Source organism: Andrena cerasifolii, chromosome 6 (assembly GCF_050908995.1).
Source record: "Andrena cerasifolii isolate SP2316 chromosome 6, iyAndCera1_principal, whole genome shotgun sequence".
Lineage (NCBI taxonomy): Eukaryota > Metazoa > Arthropoda > Insecta > Hymenoptera > Andrenidae > Andrena > Andrena cerasifolii.
This window is the reverse complement of record NC_135123.1, coordinates 11,160,301-11,179,890: the sequence shown is the minus strand read 5'-3', so window position 1 is coordinate 11,179,890 and position 19,590 is coordinate 11,160,301. Positions and strand designations below refer to the sequence as shown.

Sequence of the window (19,590 nt, the reverse complement as noted above, 5' to 3'; positions counted from 1 at the left end):
GACTTCCAGGCCGCGGACATCTAGGCAAATGTCTAGATGTTACATTTTAACTTCGCATTATTAAAATATCCGCGATATGGGTAATGGAAAGTTGGAAAGCATCTTTATATACTTGCAGCTCATTCTGATTTCACATTTTTTTTTATATTCTACTCATTATTATCTTCCATTATTTTGTGATTTATTTGATTCCATGTACTTGGCGTAATTTTTTTACTTTTTTCAAGTTTTTTTATTCCCTAGACAGAAGAATTTTACAATCTTCGTTGAGTAAAGCGAACAGTACCTCACTTTCAAGAATATAAGTGCAACGTTGGAGCGTCATCCCCCTTCGTCAGGTGACCAGAGCATCGCAAGTGTCGCCTGATCAACCTGCCGCGTAAATGGGAACGGTCCAATACCGAAACCGCCTCCGAGAGCCCGTCGAAACAGAAGGCTGCACCGAGTCCCAACCCCTCGTTCCCCCTACACACGAACTTGACCAGAATCCCAGTGCTCTGCCCACCGAACTCCCCCACAATGCACGCGATTTCACGCTGTCGCCTGCAGCAGCAAACAAGCCATCCGCGGAGAGGCGGCGAGTCAACGTGACGCGCAAAACCGGAACGTTCCAATGTCGACAATACCGGAGGAACAGGCGCCGTTTCGTCGCATAAAGGCGCAACGTAAACACAAGCCCTGGGATTACGGAACGCTCCGGCAGTCCACCCTTGAACGATATCTTCCCGACAGAGAGTCCCAGAGGGAGACGGAGAGACGCATAAGGGAGGGACTGACATAGGGAACGCAGTGGGTGACGGAGAGTGGTGTGGCGCACCACGCGACCGCAACGATGATCGCGGGGGCCGTGGATCGCGGACACGGGGAAAAATGAACGCGCCTGATCTCGCTGGATCGTCGTACCGATCAATGTTCCGGCGACGAGCCGAACGGCGGTGGAGATCTCGCTGGCTGGCGTTATCTTCCGCCGCCCCGTGGCAGGGTGGTTCCGTCCATCGCGTTTCTGGATCGTATCGCACCGAGGATCGATCGTGGTCGGGTGCACACGCGCTGACCGGTTGCGGGTACGCGTCCAGGAAACCACTGTCCGGGACACGTTTCGCCCTCGCGGCTCCCACGACGCTCGGACTAGTCGAGGGGCATCCTCGGGGAGGACGGAGCGTCTTCTTCTCCCGCGTACCGATCGTCCAACCCTTTCCACATGCACTGCTGCTAAAAATCCCCTTATCGTTCTTCCCTCCTCGCGCGTACGTGTGCGTGTGTGTGTGTGTGTGTGCCTGTGTGTGTATGTGCCTGTACGTGTGTGTGTGTACCCGTGTGTACGTGTGCGTACTCGCGCAGACGGATTCCGAAACTCAGCCGTGCGGCAGGCTGACCGAGTGGCGACTGAGACTCACCCTCCGTGGCGGCGCTGACTACCCCTGAGCCGACCCTCCCCTCTCGCACCCTGCGGCGCCCGCCCCTACCCCGCCATGCCCTCTCGCTCGCGTCGCCTCGTCTCTGGATTTCTTTCGGCCGTTCTTTCGAGGCTCGGGGCTTCGGGGGAGGCTGTTTCTTTAGTTGCGGCTGCTGCTGGATGTCGGAGGGGCTTTTATTTTTACGAGGTCCGGGGATGGTGATTCTTGCGAGAGACGTTGGCGTGGACCACGAGGCAACGTGGGAGATGGGGCTGCTCGGATGTGGTTTGGAGGCCTCGGTGCGCCTAGGTGATGGATGTGGGCATTTTCGGTGATTACGAGCTTCGGGGAGAGTGGGACGGAGGAAAGTTTCGGTTTCGAGAGGGGTGAAATTGTTGACCTTATTCCGAGGACTATCCTCGTTATGGAGTGCTATGGAATTACGCGATTCCCTGGGAGAAGCAGCAAATAATGCTGCCGCCGCGTAGGGGGTGGGATTGTCGGTCTTGGAAGGTGAAACTTGGAGTGGCATCTGCATCGCGCGATGCTTGGAAATGAAAGTCACATCGCTCAAAATCATCTGCTTGTTGGGATAAAGTAATCCTGACCCACGTGCTGCACTGTGCCTCGAGGCACGTAGCAGTAACGAATACGAATTCGCGAAATCGAGCCGATTTACTAAAGAAGCTGAAGAGTGCCTTGACCGACAGCTACTCGATATTTCAAACGCTATCTTCCCGGTATTATAGCACGAGCTTCGAAAAATCGACAACTATCTCCCGGCATTAAAACTCCAGCGTTCCGTGGCCCAGAAATCTCGATCGCAAGAATATTCCGCGAGATTCCGAGGGAGGAGACTTCCGAGCTATATCGTTAAAAGAAACGCTGCTCGTCCACCGCGGCGGCGAAATCGAGTGGCGTTTGAGCGGAGTTCGGTGTTTCTGGGTGAGTTCAGGCAGAAACGGATTATTAGGTTAATGGAGACACAATGCACCTACGCGCGTTGCCGCGACACGCGGCAAGATCCGCTGGCTTCCGCGAGCGAATCCGCCTCGAGGCAGAAAGAGACGAAAATGTTTGCTGAACAGAGAGCGCCGAAACGCCAGGAGCGTCTCGTTATCCGCGAATTTCCGCGAAAGATGTTTACCCTTTTAATGAACCACGCTTTAATTGCGTCGCTGGGCGGTGCGCGAAAGAAGTAGATGCAATTGTGCGGGCCTGGAGGACGAAGAACCTTAATGAAGATGAGGAAGATTAGGCGAGGTTGCATTCTAAGCCGGAGCTAAGTAACTACTATCCGCGCAGGGAAAATGAATGGTTTGCAAGTGACAACAGAATATGAGCATTTCACCGATCAGTCAGAAGCTTCCAAAAGGGTTGCAAGCAGTCTTCGAGCCAAGTCTCTCAACAAAATTTAAAACACCTTCTTTAAAAAGTCTAACGCTTTCCAAAAGCTGAGATCCGGAGAACCCAGAATCCTGTTTTTGGGGGGCTAATATGTAATCAAAGTTCCCTCGATCCAGAGGCAAGGTGGGAAACGTGACAAGAGAGCAGAGCAAAGCCCGATAATGATTACGCACGGAGGTAGCTAAAGTAAAAAATCTTCATTAAGTTGCAGATGAAGTTCTTTTTATTTCTTTATTTACTATTTCTGCACGTGGGACAAACGAAAATTTGTATCGGACAAACGTGGACAAACGAATACCATGGTTGTTTTATAAAAATTCACACTTGGGGGTGCCAACTTCGCAGATTCAGAGTACCTACGTAGGGGTGGTCGGACGGGTCGCGCCGTTCCTGAAGAAAGGAGGGAAAGCGTGGCGAGGGAAGAAAGACGGAGGAAGAACCGGGGGAAAGAGGGAGACGAGAAGAAGCCCGGGGGGTTGGTTCGATCGAAGTTGTTGAAGGGAGGGCGCCACCTCGCCGACCACCCCATTTCCATCGGCTCCTGCGGACCACGCACTTACCACCCTATCATTACCATAGCGGTTTATCATTCCGCTTAATGAATCGCGGAATGGCGTCGCGGGCTCCAGCGGCCAAGCCCGCGCTTCGTTACCCGTCAACGAGTCGTAGTGACTCCTGCAAACTTAATCGAAATAATCTCTGGCACCTACTTTGGCGGAGCATAATTCGACAAGCGATTCTACATCGAACCTCTGCACCTTTTTCTAAAAAATAACTGGCTAACCTGGAGCCTCCGTTCACCAGAGTTCATCGATTCCTCTGGCAGTCTTATTTACAAAGACGCTGCTCGGGTCACCTAGAACGGGGATGGTCGATACAGAACGATAAATGAACCACGAATTTTTTCCCTCCCTTTTACGCTACGTAAAGCTCCATTTGGCCGCGGGCCAGTCCAGACCCCGTGTGGCTCGCTTAAAGTGCTCGGGAATCGCGCGTAATTAATTCCGCGGGGTAAAGAACGCGACTGTTTGCACCTCTGCCGCGGATTCCTCGTATCCCGCCTCTGTACTCTTCCATGCTTAGGCAAGAGGAAGCTTGGCAGATGACACAAGGGGGATTCAAGCCCAAATTTCAGTTTGAAAATACAATTTTGCGTTCTGGGCAAGAGTAAACTCACATTTGTATTTGCAAGCTGAAAATTGGGTTTGACTGCCCGTTGCATCATCTACTAAGCTTTCGAAGAAGGCTTGGATCGTTCCGGACGCTTGAAACAGCCCCGCGTGATGTCTGTCATAAAAGCTTTACGATGCAAGAAGCTGCTATCCCTTTAAGTAAAACGCGAGGGAATCTCGAAGGACGAAGGGAAATAGGTGATCGTTTTCGGACACCTAAAGACGACGGTACAGTAATTGCGACTGACAAGGGGAGTATTTTAGGCGTCCGCCTCCGATCATTTTGATTTTTGGATAGGTTATAGTGGACTGAAAAATAAGAAATACGTGTTTTTTTATTTTTCCCTATTTTCATATTTGGAGGGGTGAAAACTGCGTTCAAAATAAGGGTTGAAAAATCATTTTTGTGGAATATCTCGAGAACTATTAGAGATAGGGGAATAGTGTCAATAGACGAATTTTGTGTCTTTGAATGGGAAATATGACTGACTCACCAGATTTTCAAAAAGTCCATTTGTTTAAATAATACATAAAAAATTGTTATTTTTTGTTATTAATTCTTGTAAATCTTCATCTATTTTCATGGAAATTTATTTTCTTATACTTCACAACCGCAAATACGGATAAATCAGAATTTGTATTTCCCACAAATTAACAAATATAATTATTATTGAAGTTTACTTATAGTAAGGTGTCCTCCTACAGAAAAATGTAATTCTCAAGTTATCTAGAAATAAAATTCCAAACAAAACATATCTAATACGCATATAATTTCCTTTTGTATATTAAATATTACTTCTAGCGTGAACAAAATTGCCGGCGGACACCTAAAATACTCTCCTTGCGAGTATCTTTACGACCGGAGGGAGAGCACGGGTCGAAATGTTCCGAGAGACTCGCTGGAGACTTCGTTGCCCACTTCCCTAGCGAAACACACTTTCGAAATGGATCAGTGTGTCGCGTCGCGTGGCGAGCAAAAAAAAAAGGAGCCGGCTAAACGACGATCGCGGAAGCCGAGCGCGCGTCTCGCTGCGCAAATGGAAATTGCGACGAGCACGGGTTTATCCGTTGGAGAAACGGAGGGGGTGTAAAAAGTGACGCGTGGGTACGTCATTAACGGCCACGAGCTTCTTGATGACAGGGGAGAACGCATTGATATTCGCGGCACGATCGCGCGCCGCCGTATTATTTAAGTTTTACCAGGCCGCGGCCCTCGAAACGCGAGGCTCCGGCTCGCTCGTCATTTGGTATGCCATTAATTAATTTGGGCCTCGAGAGCCAGCCCGACGCGCCTCGCAATTAGTGTCAGAGGATCGGAATGAGCGTGTGTGCCAGCTGCGCGCGTAAATATTCCCACCCTCGGATAGGCGCCGGGGGGTTGCGGGGGCATACTCTTCCGAGAGGAGATCTCGCGTGCCACTCGGGGGTGTCGCGGTGCACGTCGATGGGATAAACGGAAGTCGAGTGAAGAGGAAGGAAGCGGAGGTCCGGGGGGTGGATTTCGAAAGCGGAGATTCGACAATTATACCGACTTCAACATTCTTCTTAGCCGTGGCCCCCCAATGGCGATAACGATAACCGAGTTTTTTTTTATGAAACTTGGAGTATTTATGGGGGTAAGGTAGGCTCTCACTACGCCTCGCCTCACGTCGGTGCAATTTCTTTTCGTACGTTCTCTCGGGGAGAAATCCACCTATCGCAGTCGCGCTGAGGCCAGGCGTAATGCGAGTCAAATTGTCAAGTGGTATAAGAAAAACATAGGATAAATAAAATGAGCCCAGGCGAGGCGTAGTGAGAGCCTACCTTAAGGGTTTTAAGGGATATAAGATCTATTTAGCTTTCGAGTGAAGGTAGCTTTTCAAGTTTCATCCTCTGCTCCCTTAAGCCGGGGATCCACCCGGAAGCTGAGCTAAGCTAAGCTTTGCTATGCTGCGTTATGCTATGCTAAGTTTTAAAAAATTAGATTCACTACATCCTTATGGAACCGTTTCCACCAAAAGCTAAGCTAAGCTGTGCTATCAATGGCTTAGTGCACAAATATTGTACGACCACTTTGTGCGAAATTTCAGTTTTTATATGCAACAAATATTGTTCTAGACTACAGGTATTTCTTTATGCTGTATAAAAATCACATTAAAATCTACTTCATAAATTTGTGATAGATAATATTTGTATTTGTTTATACATCTTTAAACCTGTTTTTGTTGAAAATGCTAAAAGCGGACATACAATGTTTTGCGCACCAAGCCAACGCTATGCTTTTGATGTTTTATATCTGCTACAGCCAGGCGTAGCATAGCATAACATAGCTTAGCTTAGCTTCTAGCTGGATCCCCGGCTTTAAGGCTTTCTACGAAATTTTGGAATTGAGATGGTGTGCTTTGCCAAGCAGTGAAGGGAAAAGGGCGGTCCTTTTTGGACGCGTGGAATTAGAAAAAGTGGCGTGTGCGGATAAAGGAGCAGCGAGAAAGGAAGTTGTCCGAGGAAACGGAACTGAGATTGCGAGTAAAAGGTGGCGAGAAACAGAGACGGCGGCGAACCAAGGAATTATTAAGCCCTCACGCGATCTCATGATTTGCAGTTCGCACCTCAAGGACGCGTCATTTATCTTTGCCCTTTCTTTCTCGTTATCTCTAAATCTCCTTATCTCTGACTTCATTTTCATCATTCTGAAAGCAAGCAAGGTCGAGTGAGGACAGCTGAATATTACTTTTATACTATTGCTGAATATAGGGATGTTTAGAAGCCCCGACTATTTAAGAATCTAAGAATCCTAAAATATTCTTAAGTCCAATTGACGGTCGGTGTCGGTCGAACATTCGTAGGACCAAGCTCCACATTGGAGAATTTGTCACAGAAGTAGAAACGCAATGCGGAAGAATACGACGTATGACTTCTCACGCATGTATGCGCACGTAGACCAGAACTCTCCATGTCGTGACCCACACTGCTATCGACCTTGATCCACTTTCACCCCCTGTCCTGCTTTTTCCTTATCTCGTAGCCACGTGAACGGAGATCGGTAGCGAAGTTTGCGAAAGCGTCGATGATTAACGAGAACCCTCCCCTGAAAAATCGAACGTCGATTCACCCTCTAAATGCTCGTATAATTAACAATGGCTAAAGGGTTGATGAGTTCAAGAATACCTCCAATAACCACTGTAACATGATATAATTATTATAATTGAACACAATGTTAGGGCCCAAACGGCGCAAAGCGGTGGGTCCAGTATCCCCAGCTTCATTTCAAACGAATCAGGCAAAAATATAAAACCGAACGCTTTATTATAACAAAATACAACCGACAACAAACTTTATTTACAGATTATAAACAAACTAGACCCAACTCGGATACTCAATCCGTCGGCTTCTTCTCTTTAGACTCTTTGGAATCGCTTTGGAGAAGGCTACTCTTGATGCCCGCTTTCTTCAGCTCCTCCACGAGCTCTCCGTTCTGGTGCATTTCTAGAAGGATGTCGCATCCACCTACGAACTCCCCATTTATGAACACCTGAGGTATGGTGGGCCAGTTGGAGAACTCCTTGATACCTGGATACACAAAATACAATACCGCGAGAACACGATTCGTTCTACTCGCATTGCCGTGATTCATACAAATTCCGATACATTCTTATTATAGCAATGACCCTCACATTGTCTAAGATCTTCGTCCTGTAGAACGTCGTGAGCATCGTACTTAACATTGTGCATCCTCAGTATCTGCACGACGGCGTTACTAAAGCCGCATCTGGGCTCCTCGGGAACACCCTTCATGAACACTACTACTTTACTGTTCTGCAATAGAAAACACCGATTGACACAACGCGCACAATTGCTGCGCGAGCGGAACGTCCGACGGTAATCTTCTCTGCGTTCTTTTAGTCGGTCGTTTCTCTGATGAAATACAATTTACAGAGGGAACAACAAGTGACTCGAAAGGAGACTTACCATGGAAACACACGCAGGTGCAGTTAATTGAACCGTAAAGTACAGTGTGACGGATATTTCGGAATTCACGACACGGTGCAAGCAACGAAATCTAAATAAATTTCATTCAAGGAGAATTGAAACAGTGGCAGTGGTGCACTTACCTTTACGAGGTTCGCTATTTGATTCTTCTTTGTGGACACACTCCTGACGCTATTGTAAAACTTGAACGCGATCATTTTTCTGGCGCCGGTGTGAGGAACTGACACTGGAGATTTAAACTTTTTGAAAGAGGAAAACAACGTAGCAGGTTAACCGGTTTACGAATCGATCGAGAGCAGTGAACTGTTATGGGGCAACGACGCCATGTTGGTTTCTTATTCTGTTTCGCCAAATACGAGTGCTGTCCTCTGCAGGCGAATTTAATTAAACCATTTCGAATTTGATAATGAAAGAACTGCGAAATATGGGAATATTAGTAGATGAAATTTGTTTTAATTTCTGTAACTATTACGGACCTTATTAACGGTTAATATTTATATAGATCGCTGGATTTATATAGTCAAAGTGAATGAAATTGTTATACCCTGGTAGCGTTCTACTTTACTGATGTGACGGTAATGTTAATCGATAAGCATATGATAACACAGACGAGGTATAGGATAGACCTATCACCAATGTATTTTTCTGTCACCAGTTTGGGGGGTCCCCCTTACCATTTTAGTGTCGATTCTTACCGATTACCAGGTCTGACCACGAGGAGGTTGCTGCGTTTGAGACACATAGAGAGATAGATGGAATCAAAGTTCCATCGATCTCCCTGTACATGAAAGCCTTAGCCTACCAAACCAAAGAGATGGATGGAAACAAAGTTCCATCGATCCTTTCGGTTTAGATATAGAATCTAGGGAACTTCCAAGCGATCACTCGATTAAAAGAAATTCAGGACAGAAGGAGAGACGAAGGGTAAGCATGAAACGAGTATTGGACGGCGCAGTTCCTACCACCCTGCTATCCGAGTCGAAAGGGAAACGCACTCGGCGCAGCCTACCCCCCCTGTCAAACTCTCGCTCTAAACAAGTCACACGTATACAAGCACGCACATACCTTTCAGCATTTCAACACATTTCAGAGTAGTTGCTGAGTTGGACGCTGTTCATGAGCAGATGCCACTACATTCGGACCTCGAATTACAGGTCGGTTACACAGTTTGGGTGGCGACACGAACATCCACAAGGTGATAGGTCTATCCTAGACCTCGTCTGTGATAATAGCCACATTTCGTAATCACCTGTTAAAACAGAAGTAATGAAATTACATTTCGGAAATAATGCGATCATAGATAATCGCTATTTCGAGCAGCATTATTTCGAAGTGCCTCTGCACAATCGACGCTACAAAATAATCGAAACTTTAGTGAACCAACGACTGCGATAGATGTCTCTCCCGTTTCATAAAATTTTTTATCTATTATTCCTAACACTGCTTAATTTATATCCTCATTAAAACTTTACGCGTGCACGGTTATATAACTATTACACGGCGGGATTACGTAACACGACATTACTTTGAATTATATCAAATTATCCTCACGCAAGCTACATCACAATTACCATATTATCGTCGATAGAACGATTATTAAAATTTAATGGCGACAGAAGCGAGCGTGTTACTTTTTTCTACGTCGCATCGTAATGTTCGCATCGTAAAACGATAATTTCGTTGCGTTTACAAGTTTAACGGAAACGGATATATAATACAAAAAAAAAATGCAATTTAGAAATTGAAACGATCTCCCTATAAATACGCTGTTCCTGTTTTTCTGTGCTCCTAAAAGACACGACGCGTGAACTGCGTTTCACCACAGCCACTTCAAATTCGATCTACGTTCGTGGCCTACTTCCCAAGTCGACACGTAACGCAACGAATCCTGGCCACGATACTTTTCAGATAAACATTAAGAGCATATCGTCCAGCCGATAACTACTAAACGTCAATCTAAATAATCACGTCAAGTATCCAAAATCAATGTAACATTAAACGACCGAGAGAGTCGTACCAAACAATAATACTGTTACAAAATGTTTCTACATCGAGTCCAGTCCCTTCTCGCTCCGCGATTACACACGTGAATATCCATAAATACTGGAAACTTATCTTATCTGCGTCGATACGGTATCAGCTCGACCGAAAACGCGCAGAAAATTTTTTCAAGGGACCAACGTCGAAGAAATTCGCATTGGAAGTGTGGGTATCGAAACAGGGGCACGTTCGAAGTAACGTTACTCGAGATAACAATTCGCAATCAATTGTAGAATAATGTATATACAACCTCAATGCAAGATATAGAACTGATCGAAGTCATTTAATTCTGTATGGATTATTTACCTTCAAGCCCGCGAGTCGCGATAATCGATGTTGTTTACGTCTCGCTAACCTCCACTCCCGGCCCATTTCTGTTTACATACACACATCGTGAATCGCGAAGTATTTTTGATTTTAAACGCATCCCCACTACAGCGGAAAGAGCGTCAGTTTTTCGTGACGCAAGAGAGAGAGAGAGAGAGAGAGAGAGAGAGAGAGAGAGAAAAATTACCGCGAGGAAAACTCGTTAGACGCGTTCGCGGTGCACGTGGTTGTCCTTTTCGAAACCTCGTGACGTCACGGCGGAATCATGGTCACAGCGACCCGATCGCCATGGAAACTCGCGTCGCGGACTGTCGTGAGAACGCCCACGAGATTTTAAAGTTCGACCTGTGCGGAGGCGCCGCGCACAGCTTCACGGGTGAAGTCCTTGCGTAGGTCGGGGATGGACGCACGAAAATAGCAACAGGTACAAATGCGTTTAAATAAAAAAAAAAAAAAACAGGAAAAAATACACATGCTCTCGAGTGGAATCGCGGGAATTCGCTTTCACCGGCGATCCGACGAGCTGAAATTCAGCGTATGAATAACGGGTAATTCTTTTATTCGACACGTTCGACGGATGAAAGTATGCGTATACGCGGTTGGTAGAGAGAGAAAGCACGAGCGGGGCAGATTCACGAGGCGAACTAGTGACGCCATCTTAATTAGACGCGCCGCTATTTTGTTTCGCGATACTGGACCACCGAGACGAAATTCTCACGATCAACTGACGAAATGGCGGCCTACCGACGGACGCCGTACGTTTTCTCACTCTTGCGCAAGATATCGCGGACCTACTTATTTATCCACGGTTACTTGTTCTTGTTACGAGCCTACGCGATGAAGTTCAAAGAAATAGTTTCACTTTTCCGTGCCCTCGCGTAAACGAAGCTCTTTGTTCTCGCGCGTGACGTCATATTACGGTGGCGTAAGTAGAAGGCCAGGATTAGAACATGAGCGTGCAAGTGTGCATGTGCGCCCGCTCGGCCGGTAAGGCAGAGTGGTTACAAAGAAGCATTCGACACGCGCAATAATTACGGGCGATCGTGTAATACGTCCTTGCGTTCGGGTTGCTTTCCTCTCGCGCGCCACAGAGAGGAGCAAGAATTCTGAGGGATTCACGAAGGCCGGCGCGGTCGCAAAGGGAATAAGGGACGAGCGGGAAAGGAAACGTCAGCGGGATTACCAGGTTCGGTCCGCGATTGTTACACTATTTTACTCGGTCTCGCTTTAACGTGACTATACCGTGACGAGGGGTTTCACTTTGCCGCAATGTTGGCCGCCACTGCCAGTTAATGCATTTTCACTCGTGGGACGGTGACGCTAAATGATACGGTTTCCTGTTCACAGGAAACTCGAAACTCCCCGAGTGGCCGGGTATATACCAAAACTCCAGCCGCGTACCTTTATTCGGTTACCCGAAAATATTGCCACGCGCAAAAATTACGCCGGCTCCACAACGCGCCTGGCCGCGGAACTTCTCTCGTAAACAAACGTCGCGCAAAATGGCCACGTTGTTACGAGGAAAGTAGGACTTAGAATTAAGAACGATAGGCCCTTCTTTCTTCGCCGCTACGTAATACGTGTTTCGGAATACGCGGCAAGGCTAACCAGTGGTCGAATGGGGACAAGTCGACGAGGAAGTGACGAGCCGAAATCAGTGAAGAAAATTTTCGTTGCCAAGCGCAGAGAATGGCTGGAATGTAATTAAGAAATACGCGCAGTTGTGCGAGAAAGGTTTCGCAATCCGCGTTGGCGATAGGAGAATGATTTCGGTGCTCGTCAGCTCGTCTCGATTATCCTCGCGGCTCGGTGGTCTCGGGTGGAGGAGGTTGTCGGCACTGGCGAGCATCTGCGACGAAGAACAAAACGCTGGAGCGAGAAGGAGCGCGCTCGCCGTGCACGCGACGAGGAAGAGACGGTTCGTGGACGAGGAACGCGAATGTCCGTATCATGGCACGCGCGACGAAGAGGGAGAAACCTTACGCCGATTCCTCTCGAGGTCGAACGGGGAACGAAACAGAAAAAGACAGACCGGTCGGCCGTTCTAGCGCGTACGAAGCGAACGTGCGCGAGTCTCCACCGGGAACAAGCAAAAAAAAAAAAGAATTATCACGCAGACGTTTATTACGGCGCCTGTATCGAATCCGCGATAAGAGCGATAAAAACTCCAACACTTTTTCTATCCGGCACTGATGAATTTAAAGGCCGAGGGAAGATAGAATAATCGAGGTTAAGTAGAATGTAAAGTGAAATCGCCCGTTGTACATCCCGATTCCCCTGTTTCGACTTTCTCGATGGTCGAGCGTTGCCAAAAAAATAATCCACGTCTACTGTTTACGCGGGTCACGCATTGCCTGGTCACGATTACACGGATGAATCTCGTGACCGTGTAAAACTATCGAAAACGATCCGCGCGCGTAATCGAAACAATACCGAAAAAATAGGAATAAAAATAACGGCGGCAGATGCAGTCGGAGAAAACAATGCAGAAGAGAGATAGACCGACGGCTGGCCCGTTGGGCGGAGAGAGAGAGACGCAACCGTATAACGCGGGGAGGAGGACAGAGGAATTGGCGAGCGCGAAGAGGGAGATAGGTAGCGTGAGCGCGGCGGGGAGGAATAGAGAAGTAGAAGGGAGAGAATGCCACGCGACGCATCAGGCGGTTGAAGAGAGAGAGGAGAGTGGCGCGAAAGGGGTGGGGGGAGTAGATCGAGTGGCTTGGTGAGCGGCGGATGGTATCCTCCGGTGGGCAAGGGTGCTGCGGGGGGGCGAGGACAAATGACGAGGCGCGCGAGCCATCAGGGCCGTATGCTAGGAGCACGCGACACGCGTTCCAGAAGCTACGGTTCGCGCGCGACCTTAACCCTTACTTACCATGGCTCATAATAGTCACGAAACTATTATAAATTTACGTGACGCATCAAATTATGCCAGGCAATCCTGAACGCGACGTGTCCACGACATACCAATCGTTTTCGTGGAGAGCGTTCCCGATACCTCTACAGGGAACCTTTCGATCCTTTCAATCCTCTCGATTCATATTCCGTGACGAGATTACATCACGGAGGTGACTCGTGACAAGATTCACGCATGTCGCCTGCACTATATCGGCAATTTCGTTCTGTTTGCAGCGCAGGAATCCGATGAACACGCGCTTGGAGAATAGCGTAAGAAATACGGTTAGTAATTTGGTTGGAAGGTCGCACCAAACGGCTAGGAGAGGTGGTCAAGCAATAAATTCAGCTACGGCAGCTGTGCTCGGGTGCTGGACGATATCGGTCAGAAGACAGAATCTGTTACATCTGTCTCGTTTCCCAGGAACCACGCTAAAAAGTAGCGGGTTAAAACCGGGAGACGCATAACTTTGCGTTTACCGGCCGGTTACCGGTAACCCGGGCTAGCCATAACCCGAAGTGTATATGTATACGAGGAGCCACGATGGAACCTTCTCACGGAGGATGGAGGCACGGGAATCGCGGCGGTGGGAACGGGACAGCGGATCGGCACCGGGAGGGGGAGCAGAGTGCGAGGACGCGTGGGTAGAGCGAGACGAGCAGCGAAATAGAGCGGGAAAGAAGGCGGGAGTACGAAAGAGGAACTGAAATAGAGAGTGGAAGAGGATTCACGAGTGCCTCGCGGAGTTCTCTCTGCATTAACGGTCGCAGACTACAAAGTACGAGAGAGAGAGAGAGAGAGACGAGAGACGAAGAGGCTCGTATACGCTCGGCGATGAGACCAATACTCTTCGCGGACGCGGCCGGAGTATCCGCTGACCTAACCTCCACTATTGCTTGCTCAACGCGAATGTGTTGCGCGCTCATCTTTGAAAATTATGCAACTGAATACGGTTTTTCGTGGCGCGTTACGAACAAGAAGGTGAATATTATAATATTGAGGTTACAATGAGTAGGGTAAAGACTCGGCACAGTTCTCTGTTGGTAACTTTCTACTAAAAATTAAAATTCATTGATCTTTTCGACCCTATTGGTATCCACCACACGCGAACGGTACACAGGTTGCTCCCAAACAGTCTGTTTTGAACATCCTCTGTAAATACCAATAAATATAGATTTCATATCGACCGGCGCAGACCCCCGTGCACGTTTGAGTGACATGTTGAGCAGGTCGTCAGCGTTGAGAGTACAGGGTCAAACAGACGACCCTACTACGGATATCGCGCGAAAACCATTACGAACGTTCAAACAACCTTTATCTCAACCTTGACGATGTGTGCGCGTTTCTCGACCTATTTTCATCTGTCTCAAAATCGAAGACTCGTTTTTTCCTCGGTAGGCTCACCTTTGTTCTCGCGGCACGACTTTCGCCGCACCCTGTACACCGGTGGAAGGAGAGAGACAGGGATAGTGAGAGGGAGAAGGCGCGCGAGCACATTGCGATGAAGGAAGACAGAGACGGAGAAAGCACAGATAGAGTGAAAGGGGTGTGGATGGCTGGCGAGGGGAGGGTTAGACGTTCTACCGTTGCTTGGAACGAGCAAGCTTGGCGCGCGGGGGTGGGAGAGGCGGCAGCCGTTGAGCGGGTGGGGGGAGGCTAGTGGGTGGCAGCTGAGCACCACGGAGTGATAGGGGAAATCAGTCGCGGTTCGAGTACCGCCACGTATGCACGCGAGCGGGTCCGCTCGCATCGTAGCTTTCTCACTTTGTCTGCGCGACAACACGCGACCACACTCTCCGGTAACGCGGGGCCCCCACAAAAATAGGGATACACAACGCGCGCGTTGTTCACGGAATTTGGATAATAATCCCCGACCTTCTCCCATTCCCCTAAGAGGTTTTTAAAAGAAAAAAAAAACGAGAGAGGATCGAGACGCTCGCGCCGACTGCCGGCGAAGGGGAACCGCCGACCAGGCCAATCAGATACACCGATGTAAACAGAGAGCAGAGTTTCAAACGGAAAGAAAGAGTTCGCCGATCGCGAAAGAGAGACCACGCTGTCTTGCTCTCACCGCTCGAACTCCCCTCCCCTCTCTCTCTCTCTCTCGCTATTTCGTTCTCTCTCTCTCTGTCTTTCTTGCTCCCGCTCCCACTCTTCTCTTTCTTATGCTCGCGACGAAAGGACGTTCGAGATAATCCGAGCAAGCGTTTCTTCGAGGGGAAAGTCTGTCTTTGATATACCAGTTTTCAATTGTCGCTCGGGAGGATTCCGCGCGCTCGCTCGCGTTCACGGTAAAACAGACGCGAGTCGCTCGTTCGTTTCCGTGGCCGATCGGCGCCCGCTCGGTGCACAGTTTCCCTCGTTCGAAGCAGTAACGCGGCATCGTGTGACAGTTTCGTTGAAGGTGAAGTGACAAGATATTTGGCCAGCGGACGGGACTAGATCGACGGAAGGAGGGAGCCTGGAACAGACGGCGGGCAAAGATGCTGGACTTCGAGCAACAAGCCAACCAGGCGCAGGCCCTGGCTTCTCTCGACGAGGACTGGCACCTGCTCGAGGGTGAGTGCACGACCTTCGCAATTTTTCGTCTCTATGCATGCTCTCGGGCTCTGGCCCGCGTCGGGGACAGTGGCGTAGACGCGAGAGCGCTGCGCACCTGGTGAAACCTGTGTCGGGAGGCGAACGGCCCCGTTCACCCTCCCCAACATATTAGTTTCGTTGTCCGAGTATACTGGGTGCACCGAAACTCTTGACGCGACTACGAAGATTATCCGCTGCACATTATTCCGTCCTCTATACCGGGTCAGATATCCAAGCCACTCGGTCATAGAGCACTCTGGATCGCGGCAGTCAATCGTTTGCTATCATAAGCGCTCGTAATGGGAGTGATTAAAGCCTCGGGACGGCGATGTAGAAAGTAAACGTTGCAGAGCGTAGTCGGCTCACCTCGTTGTCCCTGAAAGGGTCTCGTATCTTATCGAATCGCGACATCGTTGAGGCAAGTAAACATTACAGAAACACGACGCCTCCTCGGGGGGGGGGGCACACCGACCGAGTGGCCACAGAGGATAAGACCTGACCTGCGCCACGGCGTATTGTAACTCACGCGTTACCGACGTTTTTGTTTTCTCGCGCACGGCTTAAGGGGCGGTCTTCGTGGTAATTTTAAACGCGTGTCACTTACCAACCGAGTCCGGTCTATTAAAAGAATATTGGACCGCGTTAATAGTTCCGTTATACGCAGCTAACACAGCCGCCTCGACTATACGACTTTATTCATCGGCTCCGCAGCAGTGGCATACGGTAGCCAGGGCCGAGGTCCGCGCTTTATCTCCGTACACCAAAGATGGCAAACGGCGCGCAATTATAGCCGTCCGTGACGAGCGTTGCCGTGCTCGCGCTATTCCCATTCTTCTCGCTCGCGTGACGCGCCCGATGTACCCGAAGTACCGGTGCGCGAACGAGCATTTCGAAAATTAGTATCGAACGCTCCGCAACCAGGCGCAAGCCGCGTGACGGCCGTCCACTGTCCGAAGGTCCTTTTTATCGAACAGCTGCTCCCTCGGCCGGCCTTTCGAATTCGTCGGCCCTTTTCCCGGCCGCACGAACGCCTGCGACCGCGGGCCTCATTGTGATTTCTTAATACCCACCGTGGAAAAATAACAGCGCGCTTGCGGACCTCGACGTTGGCGCTGGCTGCCCACCGTTCTACGTCACTGTCCACTCTGACGTAAGTGTCAGCCTATTATTCTTCTGTTTCCCAATGCGCACTTGGATGCGCGCGCGCGGTGTGCTCGAATTGTAAATTAATACGCCGAAAGAAAGTAAGAAAGTCCGATGGAAAGGAAAAGTGAAAGGGACCGCGCTACGTTTCCAACGAGATGCGGAGGAAACTTCGTCGGAAACCAGCACATTCTGGCGCTGCGATGCAGATTTAGGGCCGAAGGGAGTAGAATCTTTTATCGACCGAGATCCCCGGTCGCTCTTCGGTAGGCTAGTATAGGCGAAGAAGACATCGAACACGCTCGGTGTACAAATCTGCAGGCATTGGCGTCTAGTTACATTGGTCGATGGGAATTAGTAGTGCGCGCGCAGCGCACTAGTTACAAATATTCCTGGCGCGCTTTGAACGCGCGTCGCTGGTTAATTGACTTTTAAATTCGCCCGTGCGTTCTGGAGGATCGAGGTGTTCGCTGTTACGTCGTCGAAGAAAATACTGCTGGGAGTCCATTCGATTTATAATCGAAATCAAGGCTTCCTCGAGGAAACTTCCACCGCCATCCATCGCGAAGTATCCTTCGCCTTCTGGTCGACAGATTGATATCGTTCGAAACCTTGGTGTACAAAGAATGCTGTTGCGACGAATTATCCTCCGCAGCGGTTTCGACGGCGACGATTCGTCGCTCGGTGCGAATCTCCGCAGCGATTCGCGTGCGAGTGATCGCGTACAAGCGAGTCGATCGAGCGTATAGGCAAGATTGAAGAGCGATGATGAAAAAATCATCACCTGTCTAGACCAGTCGAGGGATTTTGCTCGTTTTTTTTTTGTTGTACTATCTCCGAAGCACTTGTCCGTCATCGGTGGTGCGCGTCGGTTCGCATATTGCGCCACGGAGAGCACGACTCGCACCTGTTTCACAGCACATAAATGTTTGCGGGGACAATATCGTGTTTGGCAGTGGCTGGCTCACCTGGCTGCCGCAGGACCGTGTTTTTCAGGCCCCTGGGGGGGGGGGGAACGAATTTCCTGCTGGAAACGTCGGCTAGATAAATCAGCGCGTCACAGTAAACGTCACGATTGCTTGCCCCCCTCGGAAGCTTGGGTCATGCGGGTGATAAGAGCAGATATAATTAAGTTTAGGTCTCATTTGCAGCGAGCCCAGCTTATACCTGTTGAAATTGCAGCTGGAAAGTTAGAACAGCTGTTTTCGATATCTATTCATACGAACGTTACAAAGTCCTCCTTTCTCTGACTTTCTCTGGAGCAGGCTCCCCGTGTGAACGAATTCGAGGCGCGTTATTAACAATTCGAGGTTCTCCCGGAGTCGAAGAACGTTAAGAATAATGGGAACGATGCTCTATAGCTTCCTCGAGGAAGGATAGGCGAAATCTCGCCCGAGTCACCGCGGGTTGTATCTCGGTCGCGCGAGTTCCACGCTAGGGAGCTCCGTTTTCATGAATATCTAAGGGCCCCCACAGCTAAAGCTCCTCATCAACCGTACGTTCTGTCGCGCTGGGATCGAGAAATTCGCCTGTGCGCGCAGCTTGGTAACCCGCGCAGCTTCGCGAGCCATCAAAAATTTCATCTTCTTAATGAAACAAGCGGCCCTGGACAATGATTACTCGCAAACTCTTCCCACCGATCGGCTGTCTGAAATTTCAAAGGATCGCCACTCGCAAAAGCTTTCGTAAACGCCGCTGGAATTACCAGAGTCCCGCTCGATTGATCCGCTGGACGAGCCTAGAGGAAGTCGGTCGATTGTGTCGTACGATTTTCTCCCACCGCGTCGCGTTAGCAGTGGGCCCGGCGGACAAATACGAACGACTTTTCGACGGGTCATCGGTTCCTAAAGGCATTGGCCTAATTGTCGAGTCAGGGGCACACGGCGGAGTTTACAGACACATCGTTCGGCTCGTAGCGGCTCGTCCCAAGGACCCCCGAGTTCGTTCACTCCTCGCCCCTCCCCCGATCTCGGCTATCCGGCGTCTAACGCGTACGCGCTTGGATCTCGCGGGTGGACAGCCTGGATCGATGCTTTTTTACCTGGCTTCGTCTTCCACTTGGCGAACGTTGGCTGCAGACAGTCATCAGGCTGCTTCGTATGAAAGGGAAAGGGAAAAGTAACGCGAGATGTTTGGTTTCCTACGACTGTCCCCTGCTCGCATAATTGTAGGCATTTGGGAACGGCTTATGGTGCGATTGGCACATAGATGGCGCACCGTTAGTTTGGTTATTCGTAGAGTGCGGAAAGGAGTAATAATATCGAGGAGTCGGCGTTGGGGGAATTGGTAACGCGGCTGCCCAGTAATCTGGAGGATCCCCGCAGATCTTGGGTTCGAGTCCCGTCACCCGAGGATCGTTTTTTCTCCTACATAATTTTAAGGAGGCTTTTTTAATACCCACTGAAGAGACGAGGAAGCTGTGGTACCTATCCCGAAGCTCTCTCCGATACACTCGAAACTCTCCTCTGATGTCCTTGATCCACCTCGCATTTGACGATGCCTATGGGTAGTTGAGGTCCTCGTGCTTCCAACAGGTGATGAATAAACAAAAGGGAGCGCCAGGAGAGGGGGGAGGGCTTGTAGTTATCGTCGTCTTTCCCGCTACAGGGACTGTTTATACCATTCGTGGCCCTCTGAATTTTCATCGCGTGCCAAGATT

At 49.4% G+C, this 19,590-nt stretch overlaps 3 protein-coding genes across 6 annotated transcripts in view; 1 reads left to right on the top strand and 2 right to left on the bottom strand.

Moving 5' to 3' along the window:
- Nucleotides 1-1,374, bottom strand: part of Eag (potassium voltage-gated channel protein ether a go-go) — an 89,794-nt gene extending 88,420 nt beyond the window's left edge. For all 4 annotated transcript variants that reach the window (XM_076813714.1, XM_076813716.1, XM_076813715.1 and 1 more), the window contains exon 1: nt 904-1,374. The gene's annotated coding sequence lies outside the window, so the exon portion shown is untranslated. The remainder of the gene's footprint in view (nt 1-903) is intronic.
- A 5,870-nt stretch (nt 1,375-7,244) lies between these two features.
- On the bottom strand, nt 7,245-8,287 carry Grx5 (Glutaredoxin 5). Its single transcript, XM_076815685.1, has 3 exons — nt 8,068-8,287; nt 7,630-7,771; nt 7,245-7,525 (listed from the first exon to the last, which is right to left on the bottom strand). Exons 1-3 carry the CDS (start codon nt 8,140-8,142, stop codon nt 7,332-7,334), a joined length of 411 nt encoding a protein of 136 aa, XP_076671800.1. The 5' UTR covers nt 8,143-8,287; the 3' UTR covers nt 7,245-7,331.
- A 6,638-nt stretch (nt 8,288-14,925) lies between these two features.
- Nucleotides 14,926-19,590, top strand: part of LOC143370483 (uncharacterized) — an 84,911-nt gene continuing 80,246 nt past the window's right edge. Inside the window, exon 1 of the mRNA XM_076815666.1 lies at nt 14,926-15,767. Within this exon, the coding sequence (XP_076671781.1) occupies nt 15,692-15,767 (76 nt within the window). The 5' untranslated portion in view covers nt 14,926-15,691. The remainder of the gene's footprint in view (nt 15,768-19,590) is intronic.

What these genes read in the sequence shown, in the direction of transcription:
- Grx5 (XM_076815685.1), bottom strand. Translation starts at nt 8,142, where the DNA reads ATGATCGCGTTCAAGTTTTACAATAGCGTCAGGAGTGTGTCCACAAAG. An exon ending in AAATAGCGAACCTCGTAAAG is followed by an intron (nt 7,772 to 8,067) that starts GTAAGTGCACCA and finishes TTTCTATTGCAG; the next exon opens with AACAGTAAAGTAGTAGTGTT. An exon ending in GGACGAAGATCTTAGACAAT is followed by an intron (nt 7,526 to 7,629) that starts GTGAGGGTCATT and finishes TTGTGTATCCAG; the next exon opens with GTATCAAGGAGTTCTCCAAC.